The 22,955-nt window shown below is 44.2% G+C and overlaps 1 protein-coding gene across 1 annotated transcript in view; it reads right to left on the bottom strand.

Moving 5' to 3' along the window:
- PRIM1 (DNA primase subunit 1) overlaps nucleotides 1-16,751 on the bottom strand; it is a 54,976-nt gene extending 38,225 nt beyond the window's left edge. The window contains exons 1-2 of the mRNA XM_073613875.1: nucleotides 16,481-16,751; nucleotides 10,435-10,592 (exon numbers count right to left, since the gene is read on the bottom strand). Coding sequence (XP_073469976.1) covers nucleotides 10,435-10,592; nucleotides 16,481-16,589 — 267 coding nt within the window. The 5' untranslated portion in view covers nucleotides 16,590-16,751. The remainder of the gene's footprint in view (nucleotides 1-10,434; nucleotides 10,593-16,480) is intronic.
- Between the last annotated feature and the right edge of the window lie 6,204 nt (nucleotides 16,752-22,955).

Raw genomic sequence — 22,955 nt, 5'->3', positions numbered from 1 at the left:
AGACTGTCAGTCACAGCTCTGTTGTTCTCCCTCCTCGCTCACTGGAGCGTTAAGCTGTGGATGGGGCGGAGAGGCTGAGAAAGGTGTCAGTCTAGGTACCTGGGGGATCCATGGTCAGGATGACGTGGTGCCTGGAATGAAATCGGTGACGTCAGTCCGCTCTCTGCTGAAAACAGGTCACAGGAGTGCAAAACAAACTGCACTCCTGTAATTCATAGGACAAGTACAGCCGAATAAGCCTCGGCTGTAATTCTCCTTTAAATGTTGCCTGCTTGATTACTTTGATTGAAAGCAGAGGCCCTGAAGAATAAAATGATGGCGGTCTCTAATTTTTCGCACAATATTTGCAAAGCCATTTATCCAATGAAAATCGTCAGGAAAAAAAAAAATGCACCTAAATTAATTTTAGTGCACACAAAACACACACTATACATTATTGTGGGAGAAATATATATATATATATATATATATATATATATATATATATATATATATATATATATATATATATATATATATATATATATATATATATATATATATATATATATATATATATATATTAGAATATATATAACCCACAATAATGGCTATGAATAAAATGATATAGATAGATATATATATATATATATATATATATATAGATATATATATATATATATATATATATATATATATATATATATTTTATTCATAGCCATTATTGTGGGTTATATATATTCTATTCTATTCATACGTTGTACAGCAAGTGGTTAAGCAAGCACCAAATATCTACTTAACCGCTTGCCGACCAGCGCACGCAGATTTGATTTACGTCGGCAGTATGGCACTGGTAGGCAAAAGGGCGTACAGGTACGTCCCCTTTAAGAAGCGGTGTCGCATTGATTACAAATGCATTGTAATCAAAGCATTTTAATAGCAATGATCCCTGTATAAATGACAATGGTCCCAAAATAGTGTCAAAAATGTCCGATGTGTCCGTCATAATGTCGCAGTCCCGATAAAAATCGCAGATCGCCACCATTGCTAATAAAATATATAAATATAAATAAATATATATATGTGAATAAAAATGCCATAAAACTATCCCCTATTTTGTAGACGCTATAAATTTTGTGCAAACCAATCAATATACGCTTATTGCGTTTTTTTTTTCCCAAAAATATGTAGAAGAATACATATCGGCCTAAACTGAGGAAAAAAATTGTTTTTTTTTTTTAATATATTTTTGGGGGTGGATATTTTAGCAAAAAGTAAAAAAATAATGCGTTTTTTTCAAAATTGTCGCTCTCTTTTTTTGTTTATAGAGCAAAAAATAAAAACCACAGAGGCGATCAAATACCACCAAAAGAAAGCTCTATTTGCGGGAAAAAAAGGACGTCAATTTTGTTTGGATACAACGTCGCATGACCACGCAACTGTTAAAGCGACGCAGTGCTGAATGTCAAAAAGTGCTCTGGTCAGGAAGGGGTAAAATCTTCCGAGGCTGAAGCAGTTAACCACTTGACCACTGGGCACTTAAACCCCCTTAATAACCAGACCAATTTTCAGCTTTTGGTGCTCTCACATTTTGAATGACAATTACTCAGTCATGCAACACTGTATCTATATGAATTTTTTGTCCTTTTTTTCCCACACAAATAGAGCTTTCTTTTGGTGGTATTTAATCACTGTTGGGTTCTTTATTTTTTGCGCTATAAAAGAAAAAAGGCCGAAAAATCTGTAAAAAAATAAAATTTTCTTCGTTTCTGTTATAAAATTTTGAAAATTAGTAATTTTTCTTCATATATTTTGGCCAAAATTTATACCGCTACATATCTTTGGTAAAAAATAACCCAAAATTAGTGTATATTATTTGGTCTTTGTGAAAGTTATAGCGTCCACAAGCTATTGTGCCAATATCTGAAAATTGATCACACCTGAAGTACTGACGGCCTATCTCATTTCTTGAGACCCTAACATGCCAGAAAAGTACAAATACCCCCCAAATGACCCTTTTTGGAAAGAAGAAGACATTCTAAGGTGTTTAGAAAGATGCATGGTGAGTTTTTTGAAGTTGTCATTTTTTCCCACAATTCTTTGCAAAAAACCAAGTTAGACTTACCGGTAACTTGTTTTCCAGAAGTCTTTCAGGACAGCACCTGAGAGATAGCGACTCCACCCACCGGAAACAGGAAACACCTTCTTCCTCCAAACTTTAAAGGGAGGCGCCTCCCTACCATACCTCAGTTGTAGTAGAGAAGACCTCCGGCCCCGGCTGGAACACATAAACACATACGTTAGTCACAGCATAGTATATACAATACAATAGGGCGGGATGTTGCTGTCCTGAAAGACTTCTGGAAAACAAGTTACCGGTAAGTCTAACTTGGTTTTTCCCAAGGCGTCTTTCAGGACAGCACCTGAGAGGATAACAGAGACTTACCCCCTTAGGGCGGGACAACAGCTTGCAGGACCTTTCTGCCAAACGCCTGATCATTAGCAGATGTGAGGTCCAACCTGTAATGTTTCACGAATGTGTGAAAACTTGACCAAGTTGCCGCCTTGCAGATTTGTTCAGGGGTGGCACCAGCTCTCTCTGCCCAAGTGGCCGCTAATGCTCTTGTTGAGTGTGCAGAAATTCCTGCAGGAGGAGACACGCCTGCATGCGAATAAGCCTCTGAAATGGCTAGCTTCAGCCACCTTGCTAGAGAGATTTTAGAAGCCTGGCAACCTTTCCTGTTGCCTGAAAATAACACAAACAGAGAATCTGAACGTCTAAAGAGCTTTGTCCTTTCCAGGTAACATAACAAAACTCTTCTAACATCCAACATGTGAAAACAAGTCTCCTTCTCCCCTACTGGGTTGGGGCAGAAGGTCGGAAGTACAATGTCCTGAACACGATTTTGTACTGAAGCTACCTTTGGTAAGAATTTCTGACCTGTTCTAAGTATAACCCTATCTGGGAAGATAGATAAATAGGGTTCCTTAACTGATAAAGCATTAAGCTCACTGATCCTGCGTGCAGAGACCATGGCAATCAGAAACACAGACTTAAAAGTGAGATATCTGAGTGGCGCTTCTTCCAAAGGTTCAAAGGGACTCCTTGTTAGAGCCTGGAGGACTATCGACAGATCCCATTTGGGAAACAACTTAAGTGGTGCTGGTCTGGATCTCGTAAGGGATCTGAAAAATCTGGTTACCAATGGATCTGAGGCCACAGATCTTTCTAGGAACACTGCTAGCGCAGCCACCTGTACCTTCAAGGTACTAACTGCTAGTCCCTTGTCAGCACCAACCTGTAAAAATTCCAGAATGGTAACAAGACTCCCTGGGTCCTGGTCAGATGAATTACACCACATATTGTAAACCTTCCAGACCTTGGAATAGATATTTCTAGTCACCCTTTTCCTACTGGATAATAGCGTTGAGATTAACCGGTTGGAAAAACCTTTGCTCCTTAAGAGCTGCTCTTCAGATACCAAGCAGTGAGCGCCAAAGTGGCTACCTCTGGGTGATTTACTGGTCCCTGAAATAGTAAATCGTGCCTGAGGGGCAGATGCCAATAAGGCCTGACCGCCATTTTCAGAACGGTTGAAAACCAAGCCCTTCTTGGCCAAAAGGGCGTGATTAGGACAACCGGTACCGTTTCCCTTTGAATTTTTCTTAATACTAAGGGAATTAACTGAAATGGGGGGAAAGCGTAGCAGAGATGGAATCTCCATGGATACGCCAAGGCATCTGTTCCTAGTGACCCGTCGTGATTGCTTAGGGAAAAAAATTGCGGAACCAAGGCATTCTCCTTTGAGGCGAACAGGTCCACCTCTGGCAGCCCCCACTTCTCGACAATCATGGCGAAAACCTCTGGGTTCAGCGACCATTCTGCTTCCCGAATGCGGTTTCTGCTCAGGAAATCCGCCACTCCGTTCAGGGATCCCTTTAGATGGACTGCTGATAACGACAGCAAGTGTCCTTCTGCCCAACGGAGAATGCTCATGGCTAGTACTTGCAGCGATTTGCTCCTTGTACCTCCCTGCCTGTTTATGTAAGCCACTGCCGTGGCATTGTCTGTTAGTATTTGAACATGCTGGGCCTGAAGCCCCTGAGCAAATGACTTCAGAGCCAAGTCGATCGCCTTGAGCTCTCTCCAGTTTGAGGACTTGGTCGCCTCTTTCCTGGACCAGTTTCCTTGAGTGAAACCTTTTTCTAGGTGGGCTCCCCAACCCCAGGAACTGGCATCGGTTGTCAGCCTTTTTTCGATTGGAAAGGCCCAGACTAACCCCTCCGATAGGATATCCTGCCTTTTCCACCACCATAGTGACCTCTTCACTTGGGTTGGAACTCTTACCTCTGAGTCTAGGGATTCTAAATTGTGATCCCAAGATCTCAGAAGAAAAGCCTGCAGATGTCTGAAGTGTAGTCTTGCCCACTGAACAGCTGGCATTGACAAAGTCAGAACCCCCAGGGCTGACATGACCAATCTTACCGTCAGCTGCTGGTTGGTCTGCAAAAAAGACACTGTATCCTGGATTTTTCCTTTCTTCTCTGAAGGAAGAAAAATTTTTTGGCTTACCGAATTTATTATATACCCTAGAAACCGAATCTCCTGAGATGGTTCCAGGGAAGATTTTTGGAGATTTAGGATCCAACCTAGAGACTCCAAATGGCTGCATGCTCTGCTTAAATTGCTCCTCAACTCCTCTCTTGAGGGGGCAAAAAATAGCAGATCGTCTAAGTAAGGCATTACTGCGATTCCCTGAAGACGCAGCGGAGCTAGGGCCTCTGCCATTACTTTGGTAAAAATTCGGGGTGCGGATGATAGCCCGAAGGGTAGGGCTCTGAATTGCAGATGCTGAATTCTGCCTTCCAACCTTACCGCCAACCTGAGAAACCCCTGGGACTGGGATGAGATTGGAATATGCAGGTATGCATCTTTTAGATCCACTGACGCCATGAAACAACCTGGAGTCAGAATATTTCTGGCGGTGAAAATTGAGTCCATCCTGAACCTTCTGTATTTGATGGCTCTGTTTAGTGGCTTTAAATTTAGAATTAAACGAAATCTTCCTGTTGGTTTTTTTTACCAGGAAGACATGTGAATAGAAGCCCTCGTGCCATTCCTCTGGTGGCACTGGGATTACTACACCCTGTTGCATTAGTTCCTCCAGAGAGGATTTCATGGCCAGGGCCCTCATTGGATCTCGGGGAGCATTTGTTACCAGAAACCTTCTTGGGGGGCTTCTGGAGAACTCGAGAGTATAACCCTGCGAGAGAGTGGTCAGAATAAACTGATTTGTAGTTATCACTGACCACTGCGGAAGAAACTCTCGTAATCTTCCGCCGACCCGCAGAGATGAGTCATTGTGAGTTTTCGGCCTGTGAAGGAGGACGGAAGAGAATTCCACCTTTGCCCTTCGCCTTTTGCGCAGACCAATTTTTCCTCCTGCCCTGAAACTTACTTTCCTGCTGTTGCTGCTGAGTTTTTTGAGGTCGAAAAAGACGTTTTGGGGTCTGCTTTTTCTTATTGACCGGAAAGGACTTCTTCTTATCGGCAGTTCTGTCTAGGATATTATCTAGATCTGGGCCAAAAAGAAGGTCACCTGAAAAGGGGATACCACAAAGTTTACTCTTTGAAGCTGTATCACCTGGCCAGGTTTTTAGCCATAAAGCTCTTCTCGCAGCATTTGCTAAAGCTGCAGACCTAGCTGACATTTTGATAGCTTCAGCCGAAGCATCAGCAATATAAGCAACCGCAGAAATCAGGGTAGGAAAGGAATCTAAGATCTCCTGCTTGGGGGAATCTGCCACTATATGAGATCTAAGTTGGTTCACCCAGTATTCCAGATTCCTGGCTACACAGGTTGTGGCCATTGCTGGTTTTAAATTGCTCATGATTGATTGCCATGATCTTTTGAGCAAAAGATACATGCGTTTGTCCATTGGATCCCTTAGAACACCCATGTCTTCAAAAGACAGGTCTGTGGATCTTGAGACCTGTGAAAAGGCCGCATCCAACCTGGGCACCTTATTCCACACCGCAGAAGGGTCCTCCTCAAAAGGGAAGCGCCTTTTGTGGGCTCTGGAAAAAAAGGGCTTTTTCTCTGGATCTTGCCATTTTTTAGTAATGGCGTCAGAAATGACCGAATGAACTGGAAATGTTCGCCCCTTAGGCTCATTTAACCCTGCATACATGCGGTCATGAAGAGATAACTCCTTCTTTTCCTCACTTAAGCCAAGTGTAACATGGATAGCCTTAAGGAGTCCGTCTACCTCCTCTAGGGAAAGCTTAAATTTGGAAGGAGCCACCTCCGCTTCCTCACCCTCCTCCTCCGAATCTTTAACGGAAGGAGTAGGGGACTGCTCTTCCCTGATAGGGGGGCCTTCAGGTAAAACTTCTACCATGGGGAAAGAAATAGAACCCTGGGAAGCCTCAGAAGTGGATGGCTGACTAGCAGCTGGATTAACTAAAGAGTCACGAAAAGTCTGAATCGTGGCGTATAGTTCCTTCTTTACAGAGGCAACCAGATCATCACAAACCGAAGCTGATTCCTCCTTAACTAAAGAAGTGATGCATGTACTGCATAAGACTTTTTTCCAATTTTCTCCCATTTTGGCCCTGCAAGAAGGACATCTCTTTTTTGGGTCAGAGCTTTTAGCCTGTGAGAGAAAAAACAAAAAAGGGAAAAAAACCAGGGGACCTTTTAGTGAGACCCGGTCTCAGCTACACAAGAATCACCCACAGGTGCACTAAGAAGAAACCAGTCAGCCTCCAGTGCCCAGACAGGCCCCTTGCCACTAGGGGGTAAGAAAAAAGAAAATAGACCAAACCCAGGAAAAGGAAGAAAGGCAGACTTAAACTGCTGCTCCTACCTGAGCTTTACTGGCGCCTGTGCCTGTCCCCACCGCTGCAGACGCTGAGTCCTCCATCTCTGGTGTGCAGCTCTCCACCTGTGGCTTCATATGCCGCTTCCGGACTCCCATAGTGCATCTGCACCGGACCGGAAGCGGAAGTAGGCGCCAGTTCCTGTCCTCCCTCCTCCCCTCTCGCATCCACGCCGGAAATGACGCTTCTGCTGACCCAGTGACCCGCCTTGTCACTTCCGCCGTGCCTGCCGGCCAAAAAAACATGGCGGCGGCGCACGCGCACCGCCGCTCCTATGACCGCGCGGATCACCGGGTCTACGGCTCTCCCCGAGCACCAGGAGGGGAAGAGGAGCCCGATTGCTACCGCTGCCAAGGCTTGGGTAGGCCGGGAGGACAGCGGGTCTCCAAAAGGAGGAAAAAATGAAAAGGAAGCCCTGTCTCCCAGGCATCTGAGAGACCTTGACTCCCCTTCAAAAAGATGTTCCCTCCGGGCCGGAGGAAACACAAAAAACTGAGGTATGGTAGGGAGGCGCCTCCCTTTAAAGTTTGGAGGAAGAAGGTGTTTCCTGTTTCCGGTGGGTGGAGTCGCTATCTCTCAGGTGCTGTCCTGAAAGACGCCTTGGGAAATCAAGTTTTTTTTTTTCTTTTTTTTTTTTTTCACAAAATTGTCATATTAGCAGGTTATTTCTCACACACAGCATATGCATACCACAAATTACACCCCAAAACACATTCTGCTATTACTCCTGAGTATGGCGATACCACATGTGTGAGACTTTTACACAGCGTGGCCACATACAGAGGCCCAACATGCAGGGGAGCACCTTCAGGCATTCTGGAGCACCCATGCAAATTCTGACAATTCTCTCCTACATGTAAAAATCATCATTTATTTGCTAGAAAATTACATAGAAACCCAAAACATTATATATGTTTTTTTTAGCAAAGACCCTAGAGAATACAATAGCGGTCATTGCTACTTTTTATCTCGCACGATATTTGCGCAGCAATTTTTCAAACGCGTTTTTTTTGGAAAAAAAAATGTTTTTTGCTTTAAAAAAAACAAAACAGTAAGGTTAGCCCAATGTTTTTGCATAATATGAAAGATGAAGTTACGCCGAGTAAATAGATACCTAACATGTCACCTTTCAAAATTGCACACGCTTGTGGAATGGCGCCAAACTTCGCCACTTAAAAATCCCCATAGGCGACGCTTTAAAATTTTTTACTGGTTACAAATTTTGAGTTACAGAGGAGGTCTAGGGCCAAAATTATTGCTCTCGCTCTACCGATCGCAGCGATACCTCACATGTGTGGTTTGAACACCGTTTTCATATGTGGGCGGGACTTACGTATGCGTTCGCTTCTGCATGCGAGCACACGGACAGGGGCGCTTTAAAAAAATTTTTAATTTTTTTTTATTGTTCATTTTACTTTATTTTAGTTTGACACTTTTTTCCCCCCAAAAAATTTTTTGATCACTTTTATTCCTATTACAAGGAATGTAAACATCCCTTATAATAGGAATATGGCATGACAGGTCCTCTTTACAGTGAGATATGGGGTCAATAAGACCCCAAATCTCACCTCTAGGCTGTGCCTGAAATTAAAAAAAAAAAAAAAAAAAAGATCCTGGCTTCGATCGTAGCGGTGAGTCGGTAGAAGCACCGGAGGGCGGCGGGAGGGGGGGGGGACGTCCCCTCTCACCTCCCGTAAGAACGATCAAGCAGTATAACAGCCGCTATGATCATTCTTATGGTGTAGGGAATCGCCGGCTGAAAAAGATGATATCTGAATGATGCCTGTAGCTGCACCCATCATTCAGATATCCCCGCACAAAGTCAAGGACGTCGTATGACGGAAGGCCGGAAGTGGTTAAAACGCTTTTTTTTTTTTTAACACAAAGTTGTCCATTTATACAATATTTCTAACACATAGCATGTACATATCAAAAATGACACCCCAAAATAGATTCTCCTACTCCTGAGTACGGCGATACCACATGTGTGAGACTTCCACAGCCTGGCCACATACAGAGGCAGAGTATGGCTGAGCATGGCCGGGTATGGCTGAGCATGGCCGGGTATGGCTGAGCATGGCCGGGTATGGCTGAGCATGGCCGGGTATGGCTGAGCATGGCTGGGCATCGTGGGGTATGGCAGAGTATTGCGGGGTATTCCAGGGTATGGCAGAGTATTGCGGGGTATGGCAGAGTATTGCGGGGTATTCCGGGGTATGGCAGAGTATTGCGGGGTATTCCGGGGTATGGCAGAGTATTGCGGGGTATTCCGGGGTATGGCAGAGCATTGCGGGGTATTCCAGGGTATGGCAGAGCATTGCGGGGTATTCCAGGGTATGGCAGAGCATTGCGGGGTATTCCAGGGTATGGCAGAGCATTGCGGGGTATTCCAGGGTATGGCAGAGCATTGCGGGGTATTCCAGGGTATGGCAGAGTATTGCGGGGTATTCCAGGGTATGGCAGAGTATGGCAGAGTATGGCGGGGTATTGCAGAGTATGGCGGGGTATTGCAGAGTATGGCGGGGTATTGCAGAGTATGGCGGGGTATTGCAGAGTATGGCGGGGTATTGCAGAGTATGGCGGGGTATTGCAGAGTATGGCGGGGTATTGCAGAGTATGGCAGGGGTATTGCAGGGGTATGGCAGAGTATGGCAGAGTATGGCAGAGTATTGCAGGGGTATGGCAGAGTATTGCAGGGTATGGCAGAGTATTGCAGGGGTATTGTGGGGCATTGCAAAGGGCATTGCAGGGCATGCATAGTAGTGGGGATGGCTGAGCATGGATGGATGGATGGATGGATGGCTGGATGTCTCTGTGCAGCGCTGTGGGCACTACACATGCAGCCCACAACGCTGCAGCCATCCATCCATCCCCCTCTCCGCTCACAGTGTACCGATCGGTACACAGAGGAGAGGAGAGGAACCGGCGTCATCAGATGACGCCGGTTTGTTTACATGTGATCGCTCCGTCATTTGACGGAGCGATCACATGGTAAACGGCCGCGATCAGCGGCCATTTACCGGGATCTGTGATGCGCTGGGTCCGGAGGCTCTCGAGTGCGCGCCCTAGGGGGCGCGCGAGAGCAGAGTTCTGGGAGGACGTCCCTGGACGTCCTCCCAGCGTCAAACAACCGCCCTGTAGCCGTCATTTGGCTATGGGCCGGTTGTTAAGCGGTTAAACCAGATACACAGTAACATTATAGAATAAATTTATGATGCCAGAATTTTTTTCTAAAAACAGCACTTAGAATGATTGGAGTCTGATATGCCAGAGTGTCCTTGGTGTAGGTTAGAGAGCAAAAGAAGTAAAGATACCAGACCTAGCAACAAATGTTATGCAAAATTATAGATAGATGTATGAACCTCACAGGATTTTAACATGAACAGTTGTACAATTGTTTCATGCAATCAGGCAAAGAGATGTAACATTAAAAAAAATAAAATAAAAGTCCAAAAACGCAATGTGTAAATGACGCATGTTTTTAGTTATAAAAGATGTAAAGATGATAAACATACTATAGAAATGTTAGAAAATAACAAAAAAAGAAAAAAAAAACTATATAGAGTGCTCACCTTGTGGGAGTATACTGCGCCAATATCTATTTTGTATGGATTCATCTTCTGCATTTCCTTCTCCAGCTCACTCTGGTTGCTGAAGGACTGATATCGTACATATATGTCATCTTTCAGGGTGAAACTGAACTCCCGGTGCTGAAAGTAGTTTTTCACAACTGGAAGAACACCCAGAAAAAGTTCAAATTATTCAGTGTCTTAAAAAAAAAAAAAAAAAAAAATGTGAAAAATAAAAATAAATAAAAAGCAAATAAAGTAGAAACGTTGTTTGTTATTCTTTTTGACTCCCTGCCTCCAAAAATACCCTAAATCACCAGGATATTTTTTGGGTCGATGTATGACATTATTACCATGTATAGGATAAGCAGGACCAATGCAAACCTTAACAGAAGAGATCTTTTCAGAAACGCTTAACTTAAAGTGGCAATGTCTCAAACTCTGGCATTTTCCAACCACTCCGGCACACTAAAAAACTTTTTACCGCCATCTCAAGTCTTGTCAGGGCCCATTCAGTCACATGACTTTTTATATAAAGTAGCATAAAACGATGCACAATATGCGCACTGTACTTTTGAATTGCATTGTACACACCTCATATTGAGGCCCTGGAAACGCATGGTAAGGCTAATGTGAATGAGCACTTAGATTTATCTTTACTAAAGCTGGCTATACACTAGAATTTTGTTCAAAATTTTTTTGTTTTAGGAACATTCAATTTTTTGTCAGTGGGTCAAATCGACGCTCGTTTTGGACCACAGTGAAGAGAAAATTTGAGGGAATCGAATGAAAATTTTTTTCTCAAATGAATTAACAGTATACGTGTATTTTTTGTTCAGGAAATTCCAAAATTCATTCCAAAATTCCTGAATGTTAAAAAGCAAAACAAAATTATAAGATAAGATAGATCACCCAATAAGAAAACCAATGGTCTCTCTGGTTCGCTTACAACAGTCCAGAAACGTGTTCTCTATCAATCTTTAACCGATTTTTTATGATTGTCTTTATTATTCTGGAGTTTGAATGTTCCCATTGAGAGAAATAATGGATGTACGGTTGTGAAGCACATCTATGAAATCCTAGATGCACGTTTAGCTTTTTGCTGACAGTTAGCAAAAAGGAGGAGGTTTGAGCAGTTCACTTATGGAACTCACATGGACCATAAGCATGGAACCGAAACTGCTAATTGTACAAACATTATGTTGTATGGAGTGAATATAACATGTGTTGAAGATGTTATTTGTAACCATGTGAACTTACTTGTCAAATGTTGAAAATGGACTCCCTGCACTGTAACTTCCTGTTCTCTTATCTTTGCAAGACGCAAAAACGTTAAGAAAAAGTATTTTGAAAAAAGAGCAAACTAAATTTTCAAGTACTTCCAAATGACATTTGTCCAGTCAATGAATGTACAAGGAATTTTCAGATGAACGTTTGTTGAAAAATCTACTAGTGACTAGCTTCACTGTCCCTGTGACAACACTTAGACCAGACAAGGACCAATTCCACAGCAGCACAAACTCTCTTAGTAGAATAGGGGATGGCTAGAACCTTTTGTTAGCTTTTTATTGCTCTCTATGTTGCTGTTGATGGGTTGACTAGATAGGAAATGAGGAAAACGTGCTCCTGCACTTTATAATAAGTGCATCCACACTTTTCCCTTAGTGCCCCTGCAAAGTACCACAAATACCTGTTGAACCTGTCCACATAATGAAGCTTTATGTGATGGTGTAGCAACAATACATTACTGCTCCTAAATTCACAGCAGAGTTGCCTCTCCCATCGGGTTGTGCCTGCTTGCACTAAGTGGGATGAGGAGATGTTGCAGGGGGTATGACTATAAACACTGTCACCGGTGATTAACAAGCCTAGATTTTCAATCAGCACCTGGCCACACCTAATACGGACCACTACTTTCTGGATTGACAGCACTGCCGCTGCTGATGAAACGCTTCTACTGTGAGCTGCAGTGTCTGAGAGGAAGCGTGTGAGACACAAAGGAGGATTTGGCTCAGAGTAAAAAACTTCCTCTACCTTCCCTGACTATGAGACTTGTACATCAGATAGTACCTGGATTTGTTTTTTCTTTTTTTTTTTTTAAATGCATCGCAATGCGCAGATGATTTATGACACGTGGGCATTGTGATGTGCTGAAACACAAGTGCACTGAAGTATGTAGGCAAGGTGCATTGAGACAACATTCAACATGAAAGGCAAAAGTGGATGAAGTGCATGACTAGCTATAAATTGAATGGATTGTATAGGTGTGACCTCAAGCTACATTTTAGCAAAGCTAAAAGAAATTGTACAATTGCAACCTATATGGATAGCTTTATTGTTCCCATTCTATCCACAGCTAACTAGTTGGGAGAGTTAGGTTTCGTTCAGTCATTTTTGGATAAATTAAAAGTCAGCTGCTACAAAAACTGTAGCTGTTGACTTTAATGGGACACTCGCCTTCCCCAGGATCCAGTGATATCCTCACCTGGCTGGTTTCTTCGTCCCCGGCATACTAACTAGTGATGCACTGAAAATTATCGGCTGAAAATAGGGTTGTGCCGAAAAAAAAAAGGGTGCAGATAATGGCTGCCGAAAACACCTGAGATTTAGCCACAATTTTACTGTGCTTGTGTGTTTTTCATAGGTCATGTGACTCAAAAAGTGCAACACTGGTGCATTTGTGATGTGTTCTTGCTGCGTTTTCAATGCATTTCAATGGGAGGGTGCATTTTTGGTGCAATTTTTTGAACTGACTAAATATGCACCAAAAATGCAGCAAGCAGGATTTTTAACACCGCTATAAAAACAAGTGGGTAAGGGCTGACAACAAAATCCATATTATAAATTAAAAATTGTAATATAATACATTCAGAAAAATATTTCTAAAAACCGTCAATTATGGCCAAGTGCATCCTGAATTTTCGGTTTTGGCACCAGAATTTTCATTTCGGTGCACCACTAATACTAACTGTGGGCAGCTGGCTGTGACTGCTTGTGGCTTCACAGCTGGCTGCTCGGATAGCGCAACGCGGCTCTCGCATGCGCAAGGAATAGTTACGCAGCTTTATGGGACCTGCGAAGTGTCCCAGAAGGCTATGGGGGAAGGGAGTCCAAACTTCCACTCAGATCGCTGCAGCAATTGGGGATACAGGTGCCTGCAGCAAACACCCCCCCCTCCCGATGTTTGTACTAGTTGGCAATGGGCGCTACACAGAAGATAGAACCTGGAAGTGACAAAATACTCATCGCTTTCAGTTTCCAATATCATAGAGATGATCAGGAAAGATCTGTTCCCCAATCATCTCTATGGTAAGCCGGTGGAACTACAAGCTATTGTGCTGGGATGGTAGAGCCCTTAGAGGCACCGGAAGGCGGTGGTAGGGGACAACCCTTCCCATCGCCTGTAAAAGCACTCCAGTGGTTAATTAGCCGCTAGGATGGATTTTTTATCAAAGTGAATCCCCAGCCCTGTAGCTGCAGGCATCATCCCGGTATAACCACTGAAAGTCGAGGGTGTCATATGACGTCCTACAGGCAGGAAGTGGTTAAAGCAGTATTAAACCCAAAAGTAAATATTTATGATATTGCAGGTTACAAATTCTTAGATGTGATGGCTTCATCAGTTTTCTTTTCTAGGCTTTCTTCTATGTTCATCTGGTAATCCAGCCAGCAAGTCTGTTTTTGACAGAACAAGCTCTCCAGCGGAATGTTTACATGGATGAGACAAACCACTTAACACTGGCAGGGGTAATTAAAATGCTTTTATTTATGCAAAACCTTTATCCCAAGAGAAAAAAAAAAAAAAAAAAATATTTGCTGTAACTGATTATAAAGTGTGAGCCAGAGTTTGGCTACAGTTTGTTACTGCATCTAAAACATTTAACCCCCCCCCCCCTCCCCCCCGAAAGACAATGCTGCTTTGCCTCCTGTTCTCATTCCTCCAGAGTTGTGTCTCACTAATATAGGAGATGTATTACTGGCCAGATCACCAGACATAAAAAAAAAAAAAAAGCCAAACAAAAACTAATGCAGCCACCACATCTAATGATGGTAAGCTGCAATACATTACATTTTAGTTTTGGGTTTAACACCGCTGTAAACCTGAGCCCCCGTGAGGGTTGCGTTTGCCAACACTGGTATGCACAGGTGTTCTTGTGCGACATTCAGATTCATGTCAAGTCTCTGCTCCAAATTTCACCAATGGCTCCAAACACCCACTGATGTTGGAGCAGTAGCTGTGTCTGTACAGCCACTGTGTCACAAATTTACGGCAATGGGCCTGCATAAAAGACCTGTCAATCTCAGTATGCATAAAGACAACCCTCTCACGAGCTTAGGTTTACCCGCCCACGCTATAGCAGAAAGAGGTCTACAGCGTGGACTCACATTGCCACGAGGGGGTCTATTAGGGTTGCACCGATACCACATTAAGACCAAGTACCGATACTTTTTGTGTCAGTAGTTTATTTTTATCTTTTACAATTCATATTGTAAATGGACGGTGTCAGTTTTTTTTTTTTTAATATTTGTACAATTTTACCTTTAAAATATTACAATTATTTTTAATTTACTGTATTTTTTTTATCAGCCCTGTTGGGAAGGGGGGGGGTTGGTGAGATATCAGGGGTCTATGCAGACCCCCCGACATCTCCCCTTTACAATTCATATTGTAAATGGACGGTGTTAGTTTTTTGTTTTTTTTTATATTTGTACAATTTTACCTTTAAAATATTACAATTATTTTTAATTTACTGTATTTTTTCAGCCCTGTTGGGGAGGGAGGGTGGTTTGGTGAGATATCAGGGGTCTATGCAGACCCCCGACATCTCCCCTTTGAGACAGAGAAAGGGCCACAGATTCCCCAGTCACTTTCTCAGCAGCCTCAGCTACACGGAAAAAGAAAGGACAGGAGACAGAGGCTCCTATCCATTCATAAACAGACATCGTAAATACAGATTACTATGATCAGTTATGAGAATGGACAGAGTCAGCGTTCACTGACTCTGTGCATTTAGAAAAAGAAGGAGGCAGTAAACGACATATTTACTGGCTCCTTCCTCCATTCTCCATCCTGACAAATCCGGGACCGGAGGACATTCAGGGGTGATTGGTCGGCGGAGTTACAAGCACCGATCTCCCTGTATAGATTTTAATAAAGCAACTAAAAGCCGATACTAGTATCGTGCAACCCTAGCGTGTATGGACGTCGTCCTGCGATTTCGCTTCCCACACGCCCACTGCGCCGCGCATTGGCATGGATCCTTAATCACTGTGTCCTTAGGACACAGCTGATCACAGATCGGGGTAAAGAGCCAATCACAATGGCTCTTTACTATGTGACCAGCTGTGTTGAATCACAGCGTAAACAGTATTTTATTTGCCGGTTATCGGCATTCCTCTCCTCATGCTAACAGCGTGTGAGGAGAGCCAATAACCGGCAAATCCACACAGGGGACATTTACACTGATAATCACGGCACTGATCATCAGTGCAACCCCATCAGTGCTGACAAGTGCTGCCTGTCAGTGCCACACATCATTGGGAGGAGGAAAATTACTTATTTGGAAAGTTTTATAACAGAAACTAAGAAAAACTTGTTTTTCTTCAACATGTTCCAGCTTATTTTTAGTTGTTTAAGCAAAGAACCCAAAAGAAAGCTCTATCAGCCTCAAAATAAATAATAAAAATGTAGTTTGGGTACAGCAATGCATGACCGCGCAATTGTCATTCACAGTGTGAATGTCGTGGTTAGTTCGCCCCCCCCCCCCCCCCCCAAAAAATATTGGAGCACCAGCGGAAATAACTCCCATTCTAACTGCTGTGACTCAGGAAACCTGACTGATATGGAATTATAAAGCAATGAATACAAAGATAGCAGACAAGTACAACATTGACTTATACAATGCCAACAAGATCCGTGGCGCTGTATGCACAGCTATCCCTGGAGTACAGAGAGCCCTATGTAGAAAGCAATGACAGAGAACAGGCAGCGGAGGTGTCTGTGGAGAGAACACAGGTCACAATGACAGAGGCGCCGCTATGTGCTCACCGCCCCCGTAGTTGAGCCATCTGAAGTACTGGTAGAAAGGGAAGAGCCTCCGGTAGTAGAGCGGCAACAGGTCCGGCAGGCTGGCAGAGTCATACACTGACAGGTCCATGAGGTGAGACGGCGCGATCCGGGAACCTGACAACAACAACACAAAGAGCGCGGGAAAAAAGGAGAGCCAATCCCAACACCGCTCTCCCAGCACTACGTCACCGCCATAGCGACCAGAGAGAGGACCGAATTCCACGTCACTTCCGGGGGTGTAGGCACAGCCACAGGGCGTGTTCTTGGTGGTGTGTGGGTGAGGGATGCTCAGGGGGTGTTCCTGATGGTGGTATGGGCGGGGCTGATGGCGTCACTGCTTGAAGGAGTATAGTAGTCAGTTGTCACTTTCTATTATAAATATCAACGAGTACTACAGTATCATTGATTCAGAGAACAAGCAGCATACTCATCTGTTGTGTACGAAGAGACAGTATATGGATTATTCTTAATGGTATTAAAGAGGAACTGCAGTCTGCTCACATAATTTGTAATAAAACCATCTCTGCCATTCTGAAGCTTCCCTCCAACCACTTTACAAATAATTTATATATATATACTGTGATTCTGTACTTGCCAAATATGCTGCAGAAATCTCCCTCCACTGAGTGTGGCTGCAGCCATTTTAACTGTGGGCAGCTGAAACTGCTGCCTGTGTAGCGTCACATATGGCGACCCATCACATTTGGCTACTCGCTGGACTGCGCATGTGCGACGCCGCCATATGCGTAAAAACACTGTGGTGATCTGCGCTTGCGCAAAATTTTGTGGCCACACCCCTGAGTCCAGGTTCAAGCCCCACCATCCAAGTGGACATAGGCCTTTCGGCTAAGATCAAGTGAAGTATCTGTTCTTATCAGTTGCCAGGAGGTGGCGCTTGCTTCCGTTCCTGATCAACGGCGAGGTGGTATCAGGGGTGGCGGTGGCTATGCAAGACCTGCTGGTGTAAAGGTAACCTGGAGCGGTTTGTAGGCGAAAGGGAAGCCTGATGGGGATGGAGAACCAATGGGTCTGACCCAGAGGGTCGGGTCCCTGGCCTTCTGGCCTGGATTGGAGCAGTCCTAGCTCTGTACAGTTTCTCGGGAGAGAACACTGGCTCCTCCTTTGAGGGGGGGGGGGGGTTAGTATCTCCTGAGTGTAATTAGGAGGGAGGGATGGGAGTGAAGGTTGAGCCTGATGGTAAAGGGCTCTCCCTGAGCTCCCAGAACTTCAGTCCTTCCTGTGTGGAGTGGGGGCTGTGATGGTCTGGGTTGTTGGTCAGGGTTGCATGAAAAGCCAGTGGTGAATGTGCCCCTGAAGTGGCAGTTCAGGGGTGTCGTACAGTCACAGTGTTCAGGCACTTGATTTATGGCACCAAGGTCACTTCACCACAACACACGTTTTTCGCACCTGTCTCTAGGGTTGAGCCTTATGGCTAGGACCAGGGGAAATTTTTATTCCTTGCCGAAGGGCTGGCCATTTTATTGCACAATGTCCGCTTTCACTTCTCCCATCTTACTTCTCCCCACTTTCTTTTTATTTATCCCTGTGTGCGTCACTTTTTTTGTTTGGTTTTGTCACAGTGTGATGAGTAGGGTGTGGGTCCTCGGGCCTACTCTGAAAGTCTTGGGAGGGGGTGGACATAGACCTTCTGGTTTGGTTCGCTCTGTCCCATGGGGTTTCCCTTCGGGGGAGTCCCACCTAGTATTTGGGTGGGTCTGTTTCGGGAAACCTTCCAGAGAATGGGGTCCATCTGGTTTCGGCCAGATGGTCCCATGTGAAGTACCTCAGAGCCTAACGCCCCGAGGATCAGGGTAAGGTCCTTCCCTAGCGGAGGATAGTGTAACACCCGTTGCAGGTTTTTGTGTTTCACTCTTTATGTGTGTGCACTTTTTTTGGCCCCGGGTGGAAGTTTTTGGGTGTGTTTTGTACGCCACTGGCTTTTCAAAAAAAAAAAAAGATAGATTATAATTATGCCAAGCGAAGAGAGCCCGTGCCCGAAGCGTGGCAAGCGAAGTGAGCCCGCAAGGGGCCCTGTGGCAAAGTGGTCTTACAACAGTGTTGGAACGCATATGGTGGCATCACGCATGCGCACTCCAGCAGGTAGCAAAATGTGTTCTGACAAAATGACAAACCCGGCAGAATATTGAACCACATCACTTCCTGTGTTGTGGAATCAGCTGTTGCTGAAAACCACATGCACTGCGCATGCGCACCGCATCATCATGCGCAGTACGTCATCGCTGACATCAGGACACCGCATGTCAAATTCTTCGGCCATCTTGCAACACCCCGCACTCGGCCGTACTAAACCTACAGTCAGAAGGTGGCAGCGGACATCTTTTTACACACACCCAACTCTTGCATTTCACACTTATTTTTAGCACTAAACTGAGCTTATATGGTAATTAATGTATTTATAAATCCGTAACAGTATTTTAATGTTGAATTTTAACCTGTTCCCGACCAGCCACCACAGTTGTACTGCGGGAGAATAGCACAGGCAGGCGAATCACAATCATACTACGGCGGCCGCGACTTTTGGATTCGATCCAGAACCGATTAATCTCCAGGCCCAGGCCAATAAAAACTGGCCTGGACCTGGTGATCGGTCCTGGCGAATGAGATCCCTCCCCTGTCGTGTAACTGTAAACACTGACAGGGGAAGTGATGTCATCTCTCCTCGTGTCGGTCTTTTCCGTTCCAGACCGAGGAGAGATAACATCTGATAATGAGTTGCACCAACATTGCACCTACATTGACATCAGGTCACATAGGCACACAATTCACCCCCCGATCACCCCCCTAGTTAAACCCTTCACCACCTGTCACTGTGTCACCCAGTGCAGCATTCAGATTTTTTCTTGATCACTGTGTCATTAGTGACAAAAATCAGCGTTAGGGTAATTAGTGTTAGGCCCAGATAGGTCTAGGGACCCCCCCTAACCCCCCAATAAAATTTGAACCCCTTGATTACCCCCTGTCACCTGTGATCACTGTATAAGTGTCACGGGTGAAGCAGTTTAGCTAGTTTATTTTTTATAGCGTCAGGGCACCCGCCGTAATTTACCCAATAAAGGTTTAACCCCCTGATCACCCGGCAGGTGATCAAAGGTAGTTTTTAGCATCAGATAGGGTCTACGTCGCCCCAGGCAACGTCAGATTAGTGCCAGTAGCGCTAACACCCACCATACGCCTCCCTTAGTAGTATAGTGTCTGAATGGATAGATATCTGATCTGATCAGAACTATTTATATGCTGGTAAATTCATCGCCACCAATCCCCAGCTGACCCTTGCCAGAGAATGGAAACCAATTACGGTTTCCGAATTTAAGACTTTCCTGGGCCTATCCCTCCTCATGGGCATAACTAAAAAGAGTGAGTTGTGGTCATATTGGTCCACTGACCCAATTCAGCATATGCCTGTGTTCTCTGCCTCCATGACAAGGACACGATAAGAGCAGATCTTGCGGTTCATGCATTTCAATGATAATGAACTCTATCGTCCTTGGGGTGACCCTAAATTTGATCGGCTCTACAAAATTCGGCCCCTCGTAAACCACTTCAACCAACGTTTTGTAGCCTTGTTTTTACCCCCAATGAAGTTGTCTGCGTTGATGAGTGCCTGATTAAGTTTTCTGGCCACTTGTTATTCAAACAGTATCTTCCCAGCAAGCGTGCCAGATACGGGGTCAAGATGTATAAGCTCTGTGACAGGGCCACAGACTATACATATAGTTTTATGGTTTACGAGGGAAGAGATAGTTACGTAGAGCCAGAGAACTGCCCAGACTACATAGGGTTGTGCTTGTAAGATTGTTTGGGACTTTGTGTCACCCTTTATTACACAATTATTACACAAGTGTGCCACTTTTTAGTCACTTGTTTGATCATCAAATTGGTACATGTGGCACCGTGCAATCTAATGGGCTTTCCCCAGCGGCTTGTAGATTCCCGTCTTAGGCTGGGGGAGAGAACCTGCTTGAGATGTAATAATTTGCTCGCTGTGAAGTGAAGGGATAATAAGAATGTTTTCGTTCTGTCTTCCCTTCACGCCGACATGACGGTCCAAATTCCTATGGCGACTGGTGTTGTGGAGAAACCCCTCTGTGTCCACGAGTATAACCTTAATATGGGAGGGGTGGACCTCAACGACCAGTTGTTGGCGCCGTACCTAATTGCCCTTAAGGCCAGACGCTGATACTGTTTTGCTTGCGTCTATCTAGCAAGGTTACTCTGTGGTATAAGCAAGAAAGCTGAGATTTCTGCAGTGTGTAAATGTGCTTTTACTATACAAAGATGCTGTACATACAAAACTATTACAATATTAGGAATACAATACAAGACTAACAGATATCTATAACAAGCAAAATGCCTAGTAACTGAACAGCCTATGGTCTATATCAGTACAAATACACTTAAAGGTTGCTTATCTTCTGTTACTGTATGTTCGTGATCTCCATTGGCAACGATTCTTCCGGGAATCAGGCACTGTTCTTCTATCATGAGTGACTTCTGATGTTACAGCATGATGGTGTGTGTGTGTCCCTAGCTTATGCCAGAATCCCCCTTTTATGTGCCAGGCTGTTTACCATAGTTACAAAACAACAGAAAAAATACCTGTTTACTGTAGCTGTAGAAACAATGGACTGTTGAAAATCCATTGTCTACTCAAGCCAACACCTGACAGCAATCTAACAGTCAGTCTTTCAGTTTGAGAGCTGAAAGAACCTCAAACAAGTAAATCTCTTACTTGTGTACTGTAGCTATAGAGACAATAGCCTGTTGAAAACTGTAACAATACAACAATACCCATTGTATGAAACAGCATCTGTTTGAGAAATCTGCTCAAGCCAAAAAACCGGACAGTATCTCTATGAGAAACCACTATTGTGTAATGTTATGTCTGATTAATATAAAAAAAAATCATATTTTAACAAACGCAATACATTCCGCCCTAGGTTTTTTTTTTTTCAGACTCCATACAGAAAATCACTTCTTTACTAAGAAAACTTATTCTAAACATTCATTTTCCTTGAATGCAACACCTCCCATATTTCTGTCATTGAAAAGGTGTCTAAAAAGTTCATTAGAAAGTCCATTCTAAAGTTCTTTAGAAACAATTTCAGGCTTGTAATACATCAAAGGCCTTGCTCTCCACAGCTCTTGTGATCTTCCATCATACTTTTCATCATGTCCTATGGATTAAATCGGAGAAAGCCTGTGGAGTGGAAAACAAAGCGGATTATCTGTTCCTTCTAATAATACATAAACAGTAGATCCAGGCCCTTCAGCTAAAATCTCTCCTCTAAGTGGCTTCTTGCCTGGATATCTGACGAGCACTTTGCCCCCTGCCTGTACCCACTTCTGACCCTCCCAAAGAACATCAATAGGGAGGAGAGGAAATATACTGATATTTCCCAGAAGATCCCTGCTGTTTATTTGGAAGGTTCGCTGTTATGTAGACTCACTTTTCACTCTTGCTGAGAAGTATCCACTAACCAGTCAGAGTCCCAGCCACTGTCTTGTCAATGCAAATGTAACTTCAAACCTTCCTGCCAGATTCCCTTTCATTCCTAGATAGGCTTCAGCTTCAGATACGTCACTCTTGGTTTCTATGTCATGGGAAGCAGTAACATGGTATCTGTTAAGCTCTATTCCTTCAGGAACCTTACATAAATACTGAACTCTGCACTCCAGCTGTGGAATCTGTGCCCCAGCCCCTACCATCCTCTCATATGGTGTGCTTTTGGCTATTGGCCTAGAATTTAACAACATGACTGCCTGTGTGAGGACCCAATCCCACCCCCTTAGTGTATGTGTGGGTGTAAGTTTGCGTATCTGGTCCTTCAATAGCCCGTTGTATCTTTCAATCAAACCAGCTGCCTGTGGATGGTATGGGATGTGGCACAACCAGAACACTCCATAATTTTTGGCCCACTGCTGTACTATTGATCCGGTGAAGTGTGAACCGTTATCACTTTGGACTCGTTTGGGACAACCATAAGCAACGACAAGTTTCTGGAGCAGTTGAAGCGTTGCGGCTTGATCTTGCAAGGATGAACAAGCATAAGTCCTGAATAGGTGTCCACTGCAGTGCAACAATATCTCAGTCAATTGTTTCCCCGGGGCAGGGGACTGATTAAGTCAATCTGCCAGATCTCTGCAGGCCTCTCACCCCTCTTAATCGACCCGGTGGAGTACTTTTGCAATGGCCATTGTCGCACTTCTCCACACACTGTACAGTTCCCTATTACAATCTTTATCATGTCCATGGATATAGGCAATCCTCTCTGCTGTGCCCATTCATATGTTGCTTTCTGCCCCAAATGTCTCGATTGCTTGTGGGCCCAGTTGGCCAAGTTCATCAAGACAGGATCAATTGGCACAACTGCCTTCACTTTGGCGATTTCATCTGCAACTCTGTTATAGTTCTCAAAGTCTGGGACTAGGGGCA

This window comes from Aquarana catesbeiana, linkage group LG02, assembly GCF_042186555.1.
Source record: "Aquarana catesbeiana isolate 2022-GZ linkage group LG02, ASM4218655v1, whole genome shotgun sequence".
NCBI classification, from domain to species: domain Eukaryota; kingdom Metazoa; phylum Chordata; class Amphibia; order Anura; family Ranidae; genus Aquarana; species Aquarana catesbeiana.
Note: the sequence above shows the minus strand (reverse complement) of the source record. Positions and strands in the feature narration are given on the sequence as shown.